This window comes from Tetrao urogallus, assembly GCF_951394365.1.
Source record: "Tetrao urogallus genome assembly, chromosome: 4".
In the NCBI taxonomy this organism is placed as follows: domain Eukaryota; kingdom Metazoa; phylum Chordata; class Aves; order Galliformes; family Phasianidae; genus Tetrao; species Tetrao urogallus.
Window position 1 is genome coordinate 58,612,098 of NC_136817.1, and position 16,782 is coordinate 58,628,879.

General features: G+C 36.4%; 1 protein-coding gene across 1 annotated transcript; it reads left to right on the forward strand.

The window, feature by feature from the left end:
• Nucleotides 1-1,233: 1,233 nt before the first annotated feature.
• ZBTB49 (zinc finger and BTB domain containing 49) lies at nt 1,234-15,968 on the forward strand (the record flags this gene model as incomplete). Its single annotated transcript, XM_079534148.1, has 6 exons — nt 1,234-1,385; nt 3,050-4,155; nt 12,194-12,263; nt 13,017-13,099; nt 13,189-13,350; nt 15,301-15,968. 6 exons carry the CDS (start codon nt 1,234-1,236, stop codon nt 15,966-15,968), a joined length of 2,241 nt encoding a protein of 746 aa, XP_079390274.1.
• Nucleotides 15,969-16,782: the final 814 nt, after the last annotated feature.

Consider the following 16,782-nt stretch of genomic DNA (forward strand, 5'->3'; position numbering starts at 1 on the left):
TCGAAGCCCCCGGGGGGGAGACAAGCAAAAGGTGCAGCTAGTTTAGTTTAAAGCCTGGTAAAAGACAAGGTGAAATAGGGGATAAAATGTACATTGCAATACCATGTCGATATGCCAGAAGGAAAGGAAATGTGTGGTAAGTGTAAGTTCTTTACAGAGAGTGGTGAGTTGCTGGAACAGGCTGCCCAGAGAGGTTGTGAATGCCCCATCCCTAAAGGTGTTCAAGGCCAGGTTGGATGGGGCCCTGGGCAGCCTGGTCTAGTATTAAATGGGGAGGTTGGTGCCCCTGCCTGTGGCAAGGGAGTTGGAGATTCATGATCCTTGAGGTCCCTTCTAACCATGGCCATTCTGTGATTCTGTTATGGAGCCCATTAAAATGGGGAACTATAGCTCTTCATCAGAACTGAAAATGGGGATAACTGTGCTCTCGTCGCATTTAAGCATTGTGTTTTTTTCTGCTTCGTTTGTTAATTAAGACTACAACTTAACGCTGTCCTAAGATTTTAAGTTTTCCATTTGTGCTTACCAGTATGTAGGGCTGGAGTTTCATCCTTTTTCAAAAAAAAAAAAAAAAAAAAAAAAAAAAAAGCTTTGAACTCAACATGGATGTATTGTGTGGGATTATTATCAGTTGCATTCTCTTCAACATGTTCAAAAAGTGACTTTTATGAGGCTTTATGTTTTGTTAAATCAAAGAATTGCCATTCTAGCTTGTCTATTTAACCAGATCTGTGAGAAATGTGCTTAGCTGCAATAGCAATGAATGTGCTACAAACAGTGCTGCTCCAGAGTTCACCCTGCTCAGCTGAGAGGATGAAACAAATGAGGTTGTCCTCTACAGATATTACTGTTTTATAGGTCTGATATGGTTGTGCCATATAATCTTGTTAAAGTAGTTGGCTTTGTATTTCTTGTGGATATAGAGATCAGTATTTTTGCAGCACTGCTTGCACATTCTTGCAGAAGCTTTCTGTTGTAAGAGATACTTCATTAAAATCAATATTTTCCATAACTGCTGCTGCGTTTTCTGGTGAGTGATACTGTGATTGATTTTTATTTTTTTTTTAAACAGAGAAATGTCTTCAGAGCTCACAAGGCAAGTCTAAACTAGTGTTTCCTTTAGGAGATAAAAAACGGTAAAAGTGTTCTTCGTGCTCTAAATTCATTTTGCGAGTTGATATTTAAAGTTCATTTTAGAATTTTATTTTATTGTAGGTAATGTGACTTTCTAGCATGGACACTGTTGCTAGCCATAGTTGTCATCTACTCCAGCAGCTACACGAGCAGCGCATTCAGGGTCTTCTCTGTGACTGCATGTTGGTGGTGAAAGGTGTCTGCTTCAAAGCACACAAAAATGTGTTAGCTGCTTTTAGTCAGTATTTCAGGTATGTGGCAGAAATTTCTTTTGGTTTAAAAAAAAAAAAAAGTGAACTAAATGCTGTTTTTTGAGGTTTTACCTGAGAAGTTGGTTTAATTATTTTTTTTCTGGTAGTTGCACAGAAAGTAACTATTAGAGTGGAAGGTAAAAAGTTAAACTATTTGTCCAGAGATGAACCTACATCAATTATTGTACCTAATTAAAAACAGAGAGCGTTCTAATTTAATTTTTGGGTATGCCTCATTAACTACTACAGTGTTTGAGTTTGGAAATTTTTTGTTCTTTATTTGCTTACAGTGCTTCATACTGGGGATTCTGGCATGAAATACTGCAGTCAGTATTTCAGTATGCAAAGATAACTATTTACATGAAGTAGTACTGAATGTAGTAGTACTGAATGTGAGCTGAACCAGACAGAAACAGTTCATGTTATCCACTTCTGTTTGGTGGTGTCCAAAACAAGATTTGATTACATAGGTAATATTGAACCTCTGCATAGAAGAAATTATCAGAGAGACAGTACGTGTTTTAAAGTATGCAGGTAGTTCATGAAGCAACATCACTCCCCATTTTTCTCCCCTCACTGTAGCCCACCCACTGTTGATCTCCCGGAGGAGATGCTTTCAAAACTGCTTTCAGTTTTGAACTCCCACAGGAGAATCTTTCAGAACCTAAAACTGCTTTTCATTAAGCCTCAACTGCCTTTTGTGTAAGATTCACTGCTCACTGATGTTATGTCCACCTTTCAACAAACCTAATTTGTGAGTTAACCCATGAAGATGGTATATACATCATCATTTTATGGGGGAGAGTCAAGTTAGAGACTAGGGGTTTTTCATGAAAGTGTGAAGGTCCTGGCTGAGGCAGAGCCAAGCTGATCAGTCTAGGATTGGTTATGCATATGAAGAGCTACAGCTTTGGTGCTCTTTTGAATTCAGTTACTTTGAAGATAAATTCAGTGTGTGATGGTTGGACTGCTGTTTTATGCTCATATACATTCACTCTTTTTTTTCTTCTTTTACTTGATTCTCATTCAGTACCTGGTCATTCAGCACCAAATTTTTGTTTGGTGTATGACAGAAAGGATTGAAAATAATGAAAATAATGGAAAATAAAAAAAATAAAAGCTTACTATTACTGTCCTCTTGTCTACTTGCATAAAAAGAACTAATGAACTGTCTTTAGTAAGGTTCACTGATAATGAGTGATAGACAAACTTGATTGCCAGAAGAGAGCAATTTTGCTGACTTTGGGATTTGTCTTATCTTTTTACTGACAAATTTCTCATGTCCTAATTGCTATGATGGAAGGGAAAACACCATTCTGGGTTTGTGGATTATTGCAGACAGTCCATAAATACATCCCTGCACCAAATGTTTAAAGAGCATTGGGTAAGAAGCTGCGAGTATAGAATAAAAAGAGTCTGCTGCTTTAATTTGTACTTTAAGTGTAACAGTGTAGGGATAATAGTATGAAAGAAATATTTGAGCAGTTTTGAGAAGTTCATCTGCAAAACCACAACAGATTTGCTAAGACCACATAGCACAAATTTTTTTATTCATACCAGACAGTCTGTTTGAGATGTTTGTGTCTGTATATGTATTTTTTTTCTTTTCCTACAAAAGTGTTGTGAATTATTTGTGTGTTTGAACATCTACCTTATTTTGTCAGGACCCTTTTTCAGAATTCTTCAGGCCAGAAGAATGATGTCTTTCATTTGGACATTAAAAATGTAGGTGGGATTGGCCAAATCTTGGACTTCATGTATACCTCCCATCTGGATCTTAGTCAGGACAATGTACAAGCTATGTTGGATATTGCGCAATGCCTTCAAGTGCAAAATGTGCTGAATATTTGCCACACCTTTTTAAAATCTTCTACAGCCATAGAGCAAACAACCACCATGCCTTGTAATAGTGTATTTTCCCTGCAGAATAGTTTGAGTGCAGATACTAGTTGTACCAATGACAGTTATGGAACAAACTTATTACAAGAATGTTCATCCGACGCACAAGCTAACAAGGTCTTGGCTGACCACCATTCTCATACATCACAGTCTGTTAATCTTCACACACCCTCAGGTGATTTACAGAAGCAGTCACACAACTCCATAGATGGCAACTGCACAGAACTTCCTTTTAAGCAACCAAATTACTATTATAAACTGCGCAACTTCTACAGCAAACAGTTTTATAAGCAAAATGCTTGCTCTAATAATGAGAGGGTAGCAGAACATTCCTTTTCTTACAGTACATCTACAGAAATAAACACAGTACAGAGTAGTTCTTGTCCTGTCAGTCACCCTGAATGTATTCTGGAAACCTCTGAACATTTACCATCAAACTTTCTGGTTCAGCCCTTGAATGAAGCCGCTCCAGATCAAGACACAGAAAGCATGCTGTTGCAGCCCACCAAGCAGATGAGGCTGAAAAAGGCAGTACACCTCAAAAAGTTGAATTTTCTGAGATCTCAGAAATCTGCCGAGCAGCCCCCGGAGCCTAAAGGAGATGACAGTAGAATAACACGAGTAAATGAGTCTGTAAATGAAAGTACCATGGATGTGACCAGTGTCAGAGTTGCTGAAGAAAAAGAAGCTGATGACTTGGTGAATTCTGAGAATTTTGAACAAACTGTTGAAACTGAAAGATCTCAAGGTCCTTTGGAACAAGAAGGACAATCACAGACTCTTCAGTCACAGAGGCAATATACTTGCGAATTATGTGGGAAGGCTTTCAAACATCCAAGCAATCTGGAGCTCCATAAAAGGTCTCATACAGGTACAGTTACCGATAACTTGGTCTGCAGACCAAATATTTGGATTGAGGAGAATGTCTTGTGTCTCTTGATTCAGAAACATTGGTTTAGAGTATGCTTTCAAAGGCTTTGTTTTGTTTTGTTTTGTTTTTAATGTTTATTTTCAGTGAATAATCATGTAGTAATAAAGACTGTAAGACTGAGTTTATTTTAGTTTAGAGTTTTTATTGTATTGAAGATTCCTGCCTCATGCTTGTTTCTGGGGTGCTTTTTCAAGGAGTGTTGTGTGTTATTTTAATGGAAATGTCATTTTTGCCATTACTTTAAAAGAGTCAGGTTGTCCGGAAGTCTTAAGGCAGATAACAGCAAAAGTGCACGTGAGTAGAAGAAAACATTGTAAAGCTTCTAGGTAACTGCAGTCCTTTCTTCATTGTGATTTATTCATTGTAAAATAGAACTGATTGGAGCTTGGTAGTCATTTCTTTTTAACCTGTAAAATATATTCTTTCATGATATTTATCTAGAAAGTAATACTCCTGTAAGCAAGTAAGCTACAGAATGAATGGGAATTTTGAACTTGCTTTGTTTTAAATACTTATTGGTAATATTATTTTTAAACCTAATGTAGCTGTAAGTACATTTTTATTGTAGTGAAAAACAAGACCGAGTCTAATTTTGAATTAACTAGTCTGTCTGTTCCATTGAATTAGCGTATTCTATTTTATTTCTACAACTAGGAACGCTTTTTAAAAGGGATTTTAAAAGGTACTGTAGCTAGTCAAGTAATACCATTGTTTCCATGTCCTTGAGATGGCATTGTTCTCAATCAGTACTGTAGAAAACTTTTTGCCCTTCTCTTCCCCCATATTAAATACACAAATGCATCTCTCTAGGTCTTGTCAGATAAACGTCTCTTTGCAAATGAGCGTGGAAGGTATTGCTACCTTGACAGTAAATGAGTCTTTCTTAGCAGACGCTAATTGCTTTTGTTAATTAATCCTGAGTATTATGAATTTATTTATCCATGTGATTAGTAAAAAGGAAAGTCAGAACCTGAAAATATGAACAGTTCTCATTTGTCTTTTGAAGTTTTTATTCAGTGTCCTTGAATGCATCTGCGTGTGTGTATTACTTGTAATACTGTATTAATTTGTTCTCCCGTGAATCAGTTGCATGTGTTTTATCTCCATCCTCTCTTTCTTTGACTTGCGTTTTGAATCTGTGGCTGAATTTAGGCTGACATTACCAAGTATATTTTAAAGTCTTATAAATTTCAGGAGAATAGGTGGTCAGATAGAAGATAGAGCATCTAGAGAAGTCCCACCTGAGAGAGAGAGAGACTCTGAAGTTGGTAAAATGAGAGTTTTTGCTAGAGAATAAATGTGGAAGAGAGACTGCAACTGTGAGAAACGTGTTGTAATTTGCTGTTAGATATCTTAATCATTGGGAGAAATCTAGATTTTGTGAGTCGTGGTGTCCATAGACTTCTCGATTGTTTTAAGAGTGCATTGCTTGTACAATTGACCTGTGTTATTGTATGCTTCTGAGTTTGGTAAATCATATAAAGTAATTTTAGAAGGTGTAAGGTTCACTTTGATCCTTGTGTAATGCATTGTAACTTAAATGTTAAGGGGATAGACTCGGTACTAAACTTTATATAGGAATCACTTCAGGGTTCCTGACAGAAATGTTTTAAAATTTTTGTTTCTGTAGATACAGCTGCATATCAGTGAAGTAGAGTCTATTGGATTTGACTTGACTGAATATTGTAGCGTGTTTTAATTAGTGTGACTTCTGTGGTAGAACCTGTCTGGTTCCCTCTTACACATTGCTTACCTACTTAGTAAAAAAAAATAAGTTATTAAAAAAACATTTTCAGACAATATGTCATTTTTAATCAGTGGAAAGAACTCATAGCAGGGTTGCAAAAAACAGAAACAGTTACCCTGTCATGGAATGCAGTATTGATCCCCAACCTTTTCATTCTGAGCTTTGCGTGGACAAGTTGCCAGTATTCTGTGCTTAGTGGGTTATGCTCCTCGCCTGTATGTTCTGTTCAGGAACACTGCTGTTGTCTTTCTCCTGTGGAGCTCTGTTGTGCACTTTATAATTATTTCATATTGCAGTGTTGAACAAGATGTATATAACAGAAGATAAAAAACAGAAATCAGTTCAAGGGTTAAGAAGTCTCCTGGATGTTTGTTTAAGCATTATCACTGTTGAAGTTCAGTTACTTTCCTCCCTCCCTCCAAACTTTTCTACTGCTGTTGATCCATCAGTGGTCTTTGGGGAGATGAGTGTTGATCTCAGATAAGGTTTTTAGTTTGGAATTTAATGACAGACATAATATCATACCGTAGTTTAGCTTAGAAGAATTCTCCTGGAGGTCATGTAGTCCAGATGCTCTGCTCAAAGCAGAAATTAGATTAGGTTGTTTTGCTCAAGACCATGTCTAGTCAAGTTTATAGTATCTTCACAGAGATTCCATAGCCTCTCCTGGAAAGGAGTAGCAGTGTTTACCATCCAGTGGAGTAAAGAGTCTTTTCCTGTATCTGATAATCTAACTTGTCTCTGTTGCCTTGTGTCTTATCACTTCAAGTATCTGGTTTCATCAGTCCTCATTAGATGATTGTGGACAGCTGTAGGATTTCCTGTTGGCCTTCTTAAAGCTCCAGGTATGGTCTCAGCAGTGACAAGCAAAAGAGAATCATCTTCAGCTTACTAGCTGCACTCTTAGTAACACAGCCTAGGAAGCCACCATCCACTCAATGATCTAGCATTGCTGCTAGGCTAGAATTTGTTTTTGCAGTAGGTGCCTGATATGCTTGGTTGTTTAGAGTTTTATGTAGGTGTAGAAGAGTTCTCTGAAAATTCTCTGGATGTTTCTTTAACGAACTGAACCTTTTTGTTCTATCTTTATCATGGGAAAAAGAAAACTACTAAGTTCATCGAAGCAAGAGTGTGCATCAGTACAGTCCTAGTGGAATTGCATACAAACTCCAACAGTTATTTTGAGGAATTTGAGCCTTTGATTTCTACCTTATCCCTTCCAGTTTTTTTTTTTTTAGGGTGGATTTCTGTTCAGATAATAATCTTTGAGTCAACAGTAACTTTTTTTTTTTTTTTTTTTTAAATATAGGTCATTTCTGCAGGAATTGCCACTAATGTTTTTTGTGTTCCTTTCCAAATTACCTCAATGCTTTTATGGCTGTCAGAAGCCTTCCAAATTGCCAGAGTTCTGATGTCCTGATGGTTTCATTCATATTTGATTTGTCAGTATCAGAATTTCTGGTCATTTGCATATTTAGAGTCATAATAAAGTCAACCCTCTCTGCTACTTACTGTTGAGTTGTTGTTTTATTTTGTCTTATGTTTGGATAAAAGCTCTCTTGAAACTTTTTCCATTCTTCAGTAAGTAGGAAAGATTGATTTAAGCTAAGTTTTTCACATATCTAGAAGACTGCTGCCTGTCTGTGAGGCCATATAACTATGTTCACTCTGATTTAAAATCTGAGGCAATTGCATTTGGTCCTAGATGCTGAAATGATATCACATGTATTTTGCAGCAGTGATGGAAAGTAGAACCTCGGTGCCTGGATATTGCAGGTGGTACTTCTAACACTTCTGAAGATGGAGGAAGAGTCACAGTGCAGAAATATTTGGTGGAAAATAAGACTACAAATGGCCAAGTGGTGTTCTTGAAAATCTGGAGAACGCTTGTTAAAATACATAAATGAAAAATTATAGACTGATTTTTTTGATTTGTCAGCAGGATGAAACGAAATGTAAGATCTCTTTTTCCTTCTGGAAATACCTACGGTTTTGCACAGTCACATTCTAGGTGGAAAATCAAGTTATTTTTAAATGCTGGAGTGGGCAGGTTCAAGAATACAAGTTTTGGATACACAAATTCAGAAATATTACAGTTAATTATCAGGTACTGCTGAAAGGCAAATACACATTTGGTGTCAGTGAATGGCTATATGCTGATTGGAGGCATATGGTACTCATTGAGCAGGGAAAACTGAATCCTCCCAAATTTGTGTTCCATATTCTTTTTTAAGAGAGGGTCTTTGCATGTACAAATGGAAGGACCGGTGCACATTCCATAGCTTTTGTTGTTGTAGTAGAAACCTGTCATCTGTTCTGTTCCTAATGGTATGGTACTCCTTTCATCTGGACAGCAAATATTAACAACAACGAAAAAGCACTCCTATTCATATCAAAACTCTTCTGTTTATTTTGAAATATAAATTATGTTTCTGAGAAGCCTGCCTTAAAAAGCTTCATGGTAAATGCTGTACTTCCTTCTTAAATTTCCCTTTAATTATACGGGTAAGTGTCCTTTGGGGGATATTTTTATTTTTTACATTAAACACTTTAAAAGGAAGTGTACAAATTTGACACGTTTGTATTCTGCTGCAGCTATTAGAAGTTCTATCTTCTGTTTCTTTTTAGGTGAAAAACCTTTTGAATGTAACATTTGTGGGAAACACTTCTCACAGGTGGGAATATTTTATATTATAGTACTTACACTTGAAAATTAAATGCATCCATGTCCTGATTCTAAAAATAAACTTGGTTTTGTGTCTGTAGATTAGATACTTTTTGCTCAGACAGACTTGACTTTATAGATAAAATATTTAAACATCTTATCTGAAAATAACATGTTCAGTGCTTTAGATGTCTTTGACACGTTTTGTACCTTTGATTCTGTCTGCTCTCAGTAGATGCCTGTTATGTATTTTATCTTCAAATGAATATTTACCTGTAGGAGCCACAGCCAATTTGAAATAGAACTTTCGTTCTCAGGTTGTGCTGTTGTCTTATGTTTAGGAATCCACTCTGAATAGCATTTTTACATAAGTGTCTAGAAAACATGAAAATTTCATATAATACATTGTATTCACAGTGCAATTTAATCTTTGTAAGTGACATAAATTAAGCAGATTTTTCTGATTTGTCTAGAAAAATGAGTGTCTACATTTGGACTCCATTTTCTTCTATAAATAAGTACAGCATAGTCTATCTGAAGTTACAAAAGTCAGAATTTTTAACAAAATTCTCATGAAATTCCCTACTTGTACACAGGGCCTAAGCTGTAGTTGTCTTAACTTGCTCTACTATGCTTGTTTACTATTCTGAGTACAACTTATTTATATTTCTAGAAATAAGTTGCCTAGTTGTCTTGTCCTTCAAAAATTTCCATTTCTTTTCTATTTTCTTATTTGGAATATTTATGCTGAACTGTGGGAGACAGTATATTTTTATGCCACAATTGCATCACAATTATCAAATAACTTTGTTCTTCCTTAGGGGTCCTGGTTTAAGGATTAGACTTGCAGGGCCTTTAGCTTCCCACCCACATGTGCTTTGCTTCTCTGGCCTGTTTTGCAGCTGACCAGGGGGCTTCTTTGATCCGTGTATCTGATGCAGTTGCACAGTCTGGTCTGGAACTGAATATATCCTGCATCCAGTGAGCAAGCTATCATCAAGCTATTCTGAGCAAATCTGGATCTGCTTGTTAGCCAGAAAAAAATTACCTTTTCATTAATTTGGATGGCTGAGCAGCCACTCATTAAAAGAAAAAAGTGGGTATTCACAAATTCCTTTAAAAGCACTTCTGGCAAACATGGTGATTTCCTATATTGTAGATCTTTACCGTGTGGGAAGAGGGAATGAAAAACCTTCATGTATGCAGTGTATATGGCAGACTGTAAGGCAGCATGCATTTTTCCTCTTTAATTTAAAATGAGAAAAAAATCAAATTTCTGCCTTTTAATTTAACGCTCTTATAGAACTTCCCTCCCCTTTCTGTGATCATGCTTGTCTGGAGGAACGCTCTGGAATCTGTGAACTTTCAGAGTATGAGCCACAAAATTCAGTCTGTGTATTACACTTCTTGTCATAAATAGGAGCTTGCATACTTCTGAGATGCTTGCTTCTGAATCATGCAAATAAGCAAAAGCAAAGTAAGTTTTGAGGATGATTACTGTTTATTTTTTGTTGAAAAGGCCATCTCAGATCTTGTTCTCTGTTACAAACTTCTCAGCTTGCAGACACAGAAATAGTAAGGCTTTTCTTATTTAAGCTTTCACTTTCTGGACACAATGCAGTTGTTGTGTTTGATATGCCAGTTCCTGTTTAATTAAGCTGAAATGATATTCCGTTTGGTGGAATGTGAAACAGAAACTGAAGAAAGCAGGGAAAATTAAAATGGTGACTCATAATGTGGAATAACCACAAATGATTTTTTGAGAGGAAGGGTTCTTTTGAACTTCCAAGCCTACATCTTTCCCTACTAGTAAGCAACATGTTGCAGTGTGGTCCTCTTCCTTGTGATCTGGGATATCCTACTTACTGCCTCCTGCAGAGCTCCTTTTGGGAGCTGATATGCGTCAGTTCCTTCTCCTTAAAAGCATGCCACTTGCAAATAGAGCAGGTCTAGTGTATCATCTCCAGTCTCTGAAATTATGAAGAATACTGTGCAACCAAGATCGGTAAGATGATTATTCTAAACATTTTCTTTCACTGAAATCCTCATAAAAGTTCCCTTACATCTTTTTGTTTGGATGGCGTATTGTACTTTAGCTAAGGTTGTATGCAGTCTTACAGATTTAGGAAGAACACAAGGTACTAATTTTTTTTTCTTTTTTGTATTGTCTTGGAGCAGTTAATAACAAGCTCGTGCCCTCATTAGCAAGAAGTGATACAGCATTACAATTAATAGATCTGCTTGCTGTTATCTGTTAAACACTTTTATTGTGAACCAAAACTGTCTCTACTGGAGGCTTTTCAGAATAATTGTTGCGCTTCATATTCAGACTCTCTCCCAATCTAGAATATCACATGCATTTGTATTTTGTTTGGTGGCATAAATAACAGTTAAGGTACTGTCTCTTGCATGCTGCTTTCCAAAGCACCTCTGCAAAAAATCCTCAGTCTTTGCAGAGTACAGATTACTTGGAGAAGTCAGTTCAATCCATTCTCTCCTACAGAAACAGGTAACCAATGCCTCTCTGTTTCCATTTCAACATCTGCCTGAAAAACCTTACAGGGTTAAAGAAAGTTCTCTCAGTGTGTACATTCATTCTTTTAGTATTGTCTTGCATGCGTGTCTGCAGTATTTCTGTTTTGTATATCGTAAGCTGAGATTACAGTGATTGATTGTCAAAGGTAATTTATATCTGAAGGAGTAGGAAAAAATTACTGAGGTTTTTGTTGACTTGCTGTGACTGAGGAGGATGTGTTAATCTTCACATTCCCATTTTTCTTTCTGATAGAAACATCCCTTTAATATATTTAGCTAAAATAGACCCTGGAAGTATGCACACGCTTTTTTCTGAAACATCTGCAGCTCTTCTATGGAGATGAGCTGTATCTTGTTCTTTGAGAACTGGACTCTTAATGGATTAACCACTCAGAAACACTGAAAAAATAAGTTGGCATGAGTGACGTGGTTTTGTCAAATTGTCATTAGCTGGCTTGCCAGCAGACTGGTGTGATTTTTACAGGACTGCGGGAGGAAAGACATGTAATGAAAATTAATTGGCAGTAATCCTATTTGTTTGTTTCTATACATCCTATTCCATTTTCTTCTAATGTGGGTAAATATGGCTTTGGAGCACTTAGCTCTTAACTCTTCTGTGGGTGGAAAAGTGTTTACTCCTTTCCTTTACCTCCTGCTAGGTGAATTTAGGCATCCTGTTATGTATTTTGTTTGTAGCTCAGGGAAAATGAGGCAAACATAAGCCATATTACTATTAAATTTTCTTCTTGATTGCAATCTAGTTAGTGTCATTTTTATTTATAGCTGGATCTGTTTTCCTGAATGTTAGATTCCAGACTCTTTTTCTCTGTTCGTGTCAATACATAATTGCATACATAAGCAATTTGGACTAGAAGAACACGGTAATCTAAATTACTACATGCCTTGTAGTCTTAACTGTCTCAGAATTAGAAATAAAAAGCTTGTCTCATAGTTAACCTAATTGTCTTTTTATCTGAATACACCAACAGGATAGTTGAAGTTAAATGTTAAATCACTGTTCCTTCAGGCAGGTAATCTCCAGACTCATTTACGTCGACATTCTGGTGAAAAGCCTTACATTTGTGAGATCTGTGGGAAAAGGTGAGTGAAATTGGTCATTCCAGTGAAGTTACCATGTTAAAACTTGTGTTTTCTTTAGTTGTGATAAAGTAAGGGCCAAGAGCTTAGGCAGTGTGCTGCTAAATTTCGTAACAAGACATTAGGTTTATATACTGAAATATGTAAGCCTCTTGTTGCAGATCTCATTAATAAGATGTCACTACATACATAGTCTGTGGCCTCATATAAATTTTTATGTTGGCATCTTTAGTTAAGGATATATATACTGTTGTGTGTACTTTGAACAGTCTGATGCACAGTAAATCTTGCTTTTCTGTACCTTAACCTCAATTTCTGTTTTCATTACTTGATCATATCATTTCCTTTTTTATTCCATTATATGAGACTTACACAGTATAGAACCTTGACAGATTTAAGCAAAGTATTAAATACTTCTTCCTCCTGCTAACAGGTGAAAAAGAACAATAATTTAGGAATATTATTAGCACTCTAGACTATGTTAAATGGAGGAAATTAATAACATTTATGGAGAAGACTTTTGTTTTTTTTTTCTTATTTTCCTTTTTTTTTTTTTTCCTAGCATAAATTGAAGTAGGCATTGCCAACTTCAAAATGTTTGTTTCAAATGTATTAATTTGGGCATCTGTGGTTTAGATTTTTTTTCTTCAGAATATCCGATATTCATTATATTTGATTTCCATATGGTTACGGTTATATTTAGGAGAATATAGGATCTTGTGAACCTAGTTACACAATTTATATATTCTGTTACAGATTTGCTGCTTCTGGGGATGTTCAGCGTCACATCATTATTCATTCTGGAGAAAAGCCTCATCTGTGTGATATCTGTGGCAGAGGTAGGTAAGAATCAAAGCTTCTGCCTCTTAAGGTCTTTAGATTTAAATGTGATAAGTCATGTTAGACTGTGTCTGTCATATTTTTCTAGGGTTCAGTAACTTCAGTAATTTAAAGGAACACAAAAAGACTCATACGGCAGATAAAGTGTTCACCTGTGACGAATGTGGAAAGTCATTCAACATGCAACGAAAATTAGTAAAGCACAGAATCAGACATACTGGAGAGAGACCATACAGCTGTTCAGCATGTGGTAAGATTTACTGTGCGTAGGCTTGGTGTATCTTAGCTTTTTAAAATAACTAAAGTTTACAGTGTCAGCAGAATAACAACTAAAATGATTGTAAATTGAAATACCACATTGCAAAAGTTTCTAACAAAATCTTCTGTCTTGTATCTTTCACATCATCTGGTGTACTGAACTGTTGCAACTATCATAAGTTCAAAAGTGAATTTCAGTTGAAGAATACAGGAAAGAAATAGGGAATCAACATGTATGTGTTTGCCATAGAAGTACTGATACTGTCTGTTCATTTTCTAACTGAAAGCTTGGTTTGGCATCACTTGGCTATCAGTAGAACCTTCCTTCCTTCTTGCTGGTTAAATGCTGTTGAGGTTTAACTGGAGTCAATCATAGAATGATAGTAACACTTTGCTACTTTGCTTCAACTTCTGGAATAAAATCAAAATTTGATTAAAGCCTCACTCCAGAGAACATCCACTTTCAAAATCTACTGCGTAGATTTTACTTCCAAATGGTTTGAAAATAGCTCTTTAATCGGTGATTCATCCTAGTATAATGTGGTTCTGAGAAATTGCAATCTATCCATATCTCATATATTACTTAGCATCCTGCAGGCTACTTACTTTTCTGCCTGTAGGTGCTATATTGATATAATTTCTTTCATGTTCTGAGGAATCAGCTTTAGAGGAAGGTATTTACCATATGATAATGTCTAACTGTGGTATGTTTTATTGATAATGTCCTCAGGCAGCAACAAAAGCTGTAATTATTAGATCTTGCATCAATAGGAGGAAATACAGACATGCAGGATGTGAAAGAATAAACAAACCTTTGCTTTGCTAGTATTTAAGTGGATTTATTTTCCTCTTGTTTTCTAGTGGTCTTTTGATCATTTTTCTGTTTTAGCCAGGTAATCTTCTGAGAGCAAGAAATACACAAAGGAGATTTGATCAACTGTTATGAAATTCGCAGAAGCAAAAAGTCCACATGTACTATTCCAGTAATTTGTAATCTCAAGTTCTACTTCTTAGTGGCTTTTCTGAAAAAAAGAAAGCAGTAGAATGAAAAGTATGCCAAAAACAGACTGCAGTTTCAGTGAGCTTTCAGATAATACAAATGATTTTAGTTGGTATCTGTCCATACAAAACAAAGTAGTCTTTAACCTAGGTGGAATGAGAAAATCACGAAGAGGTATTAAGTTATTTTTATTCTTCCAGAGAACGTGAGGTGTCTGGATCATGTTCTGAAAATTAATGCTTCCTCACTCAGTTGTGCTTCTACACTTTGCCTTGGTTCACGCTTGTTTTGTTTTTTTTTTTTAATTATGATATGGTAATTGAGTTATTTGAGCCTGTGGTTGTTAACACAGGCAGACAGTCTGCTATTATATTGTACTTTAATATTTACAGCAATTAAAAAATGGTTTTGATGCATTCTTTGTGTTTAAAAAAAAAAGAAAAGAAAAGAAAAAACTGAAAGAAAAAAAAAAGACTGCTGCATTATGCTAGCTCACAGTTAACAAAATAGCTGACTTATGAGCATTTTAAGAGTAGTTGCTCTCTAATGAACTAAGCATTACTTTCTATGATGTAGTTCTAGCTGGAAGAATATAATTAAAAGCACGCTGCTTTACCAGGCAGAGGACTCTCATTGATCTTCATTTTATGCTTTTTTTCCCCACCACAAAGATTGAAACAGATTGAGAGTGCTCACAGTTTTCAAAAATTAATGGATATTCCTTTCTCTGGAGACAAAAACTAAAGCACTGGAAATACAAGGCAGAAAATCAGTTCAAGGAGAAGAAATAAGTAATTGATTTGTAGAAACAGAAGAAACCCTAAATAAAAGTACACAGCTGGGATGTACCATAGCTCATCACTTGATACTTTCTCTAATTAGAGCTTGTTTTTGTGCTTGTATTAAGAACAAAATCATAATGTTATCACTTCTGTCTTGTAGGGAAATGTTTTGCAGGCTCTGGTGACCTGCGTAGACATGTGCGGACGCACACAGGAGAAAAGCCCTATACCTGTGAAACTTGTAACAAGTGCTTCACTCGCTCTGCTGTTTTACGGAGGCACAAGAAAATGCACTGCAAAGCCACTGATGAAGGTCCGAACACACTAGATGAATTTACTCAAGGGATTGAAACTTCTGATCTTGACAAATCTCAGAGCTCTGACTCATTTGGCCAAGAAATGTCAGTTACGTTGTTACCAGTGTCAGTTAAATTTCCCATTCGTCCAACTGCAAGTTCAACTGAATTTGGCAGTTCTGCAGATTCTTACTGTAAGCTGCGATCAATGATTCAACACCATGACTCAGCAAACCAACAGAAATTGAATGTGGATTCAGCTAAACTCCAGAAAGCTCAGACACAGCAAACTGCACCACCATATGCTTATGCAGATGTAGATGGATCTTCTGCTGAAGAAACATTAGAGTCTGATAGTATTTCCATGATTCGTTCCTCTATGGTTAGTTTGGACAGTCACTGTAATGATCCTCTAGGCAGTCGAACATCATCTGTTGCATACAAGAATACTGAAGGACCATTCTTCTCTAGCATGACCCTCTGGGGTTTAGCTATGAAGACTTTGCAGAATGAAAATGAATTGGAGCAGTGAAGGGTCAAGTAACTAAATGAAAAAATTTTAAAGGCATTTCATGCAATAGATATGTCTCTCTCTATCCTGATTACACTGCAGTGTAAAGAGATCTGAGCTCGTTCTTCAACCCACTAGCTTGAGTACTGGTAGAAATCAAGATGTGTGCCCATAATACAGTGTAGGCTGCCTTTACACTGCTGCTCAGTAAAGTTCTGTTCTAGTTTTGAGGATCTTTTTTCTTATGTGACTACAATATGTAGCTGATGTACTAAAATTTACTATTTAACTATCTTTAAATCTGATAATAGGGGAAAGGAGAGGCCAATGTCTAACTTCATTTTACGAGTGCAGTTCAACTGCAGACCATCAGAATGATGTGAGGATATACATAGGTTGCTCCGAGAGTAATGCCTCCTATTAATTACCACGGAAACTACAACAGATACAAAGAGCACAAGAACACTGTGTGACAGAAAAAGTTCTCAGCTACAAAATACTTTTTTTTAGTATTAGCTGTGCGTTTTTTCAAGCAGTGAACAGAACCTGCGTGTCATACTAAAAACAATCTGCATGTCATACTAAAAACAATCTGCATGGGTATCTGGAGCATGGCCTGTCTTTCACATCACTGTTGCCACTGTTAAAATGCACCACTCACTCCTTCACTGCGCTCGCATCCACTGTTTGGTCTCCATGTATGTTCAGCAAGTATTGACGGATGCAAATGGGCTTAATTTTTTCCTCATGGAGGAAGTCAGCAATGCACTTTTTCTTCATACGCACTTCCCTGTCAGACACCATTTTGCCAGATTGTCCCTCTGCTGCCATCAGT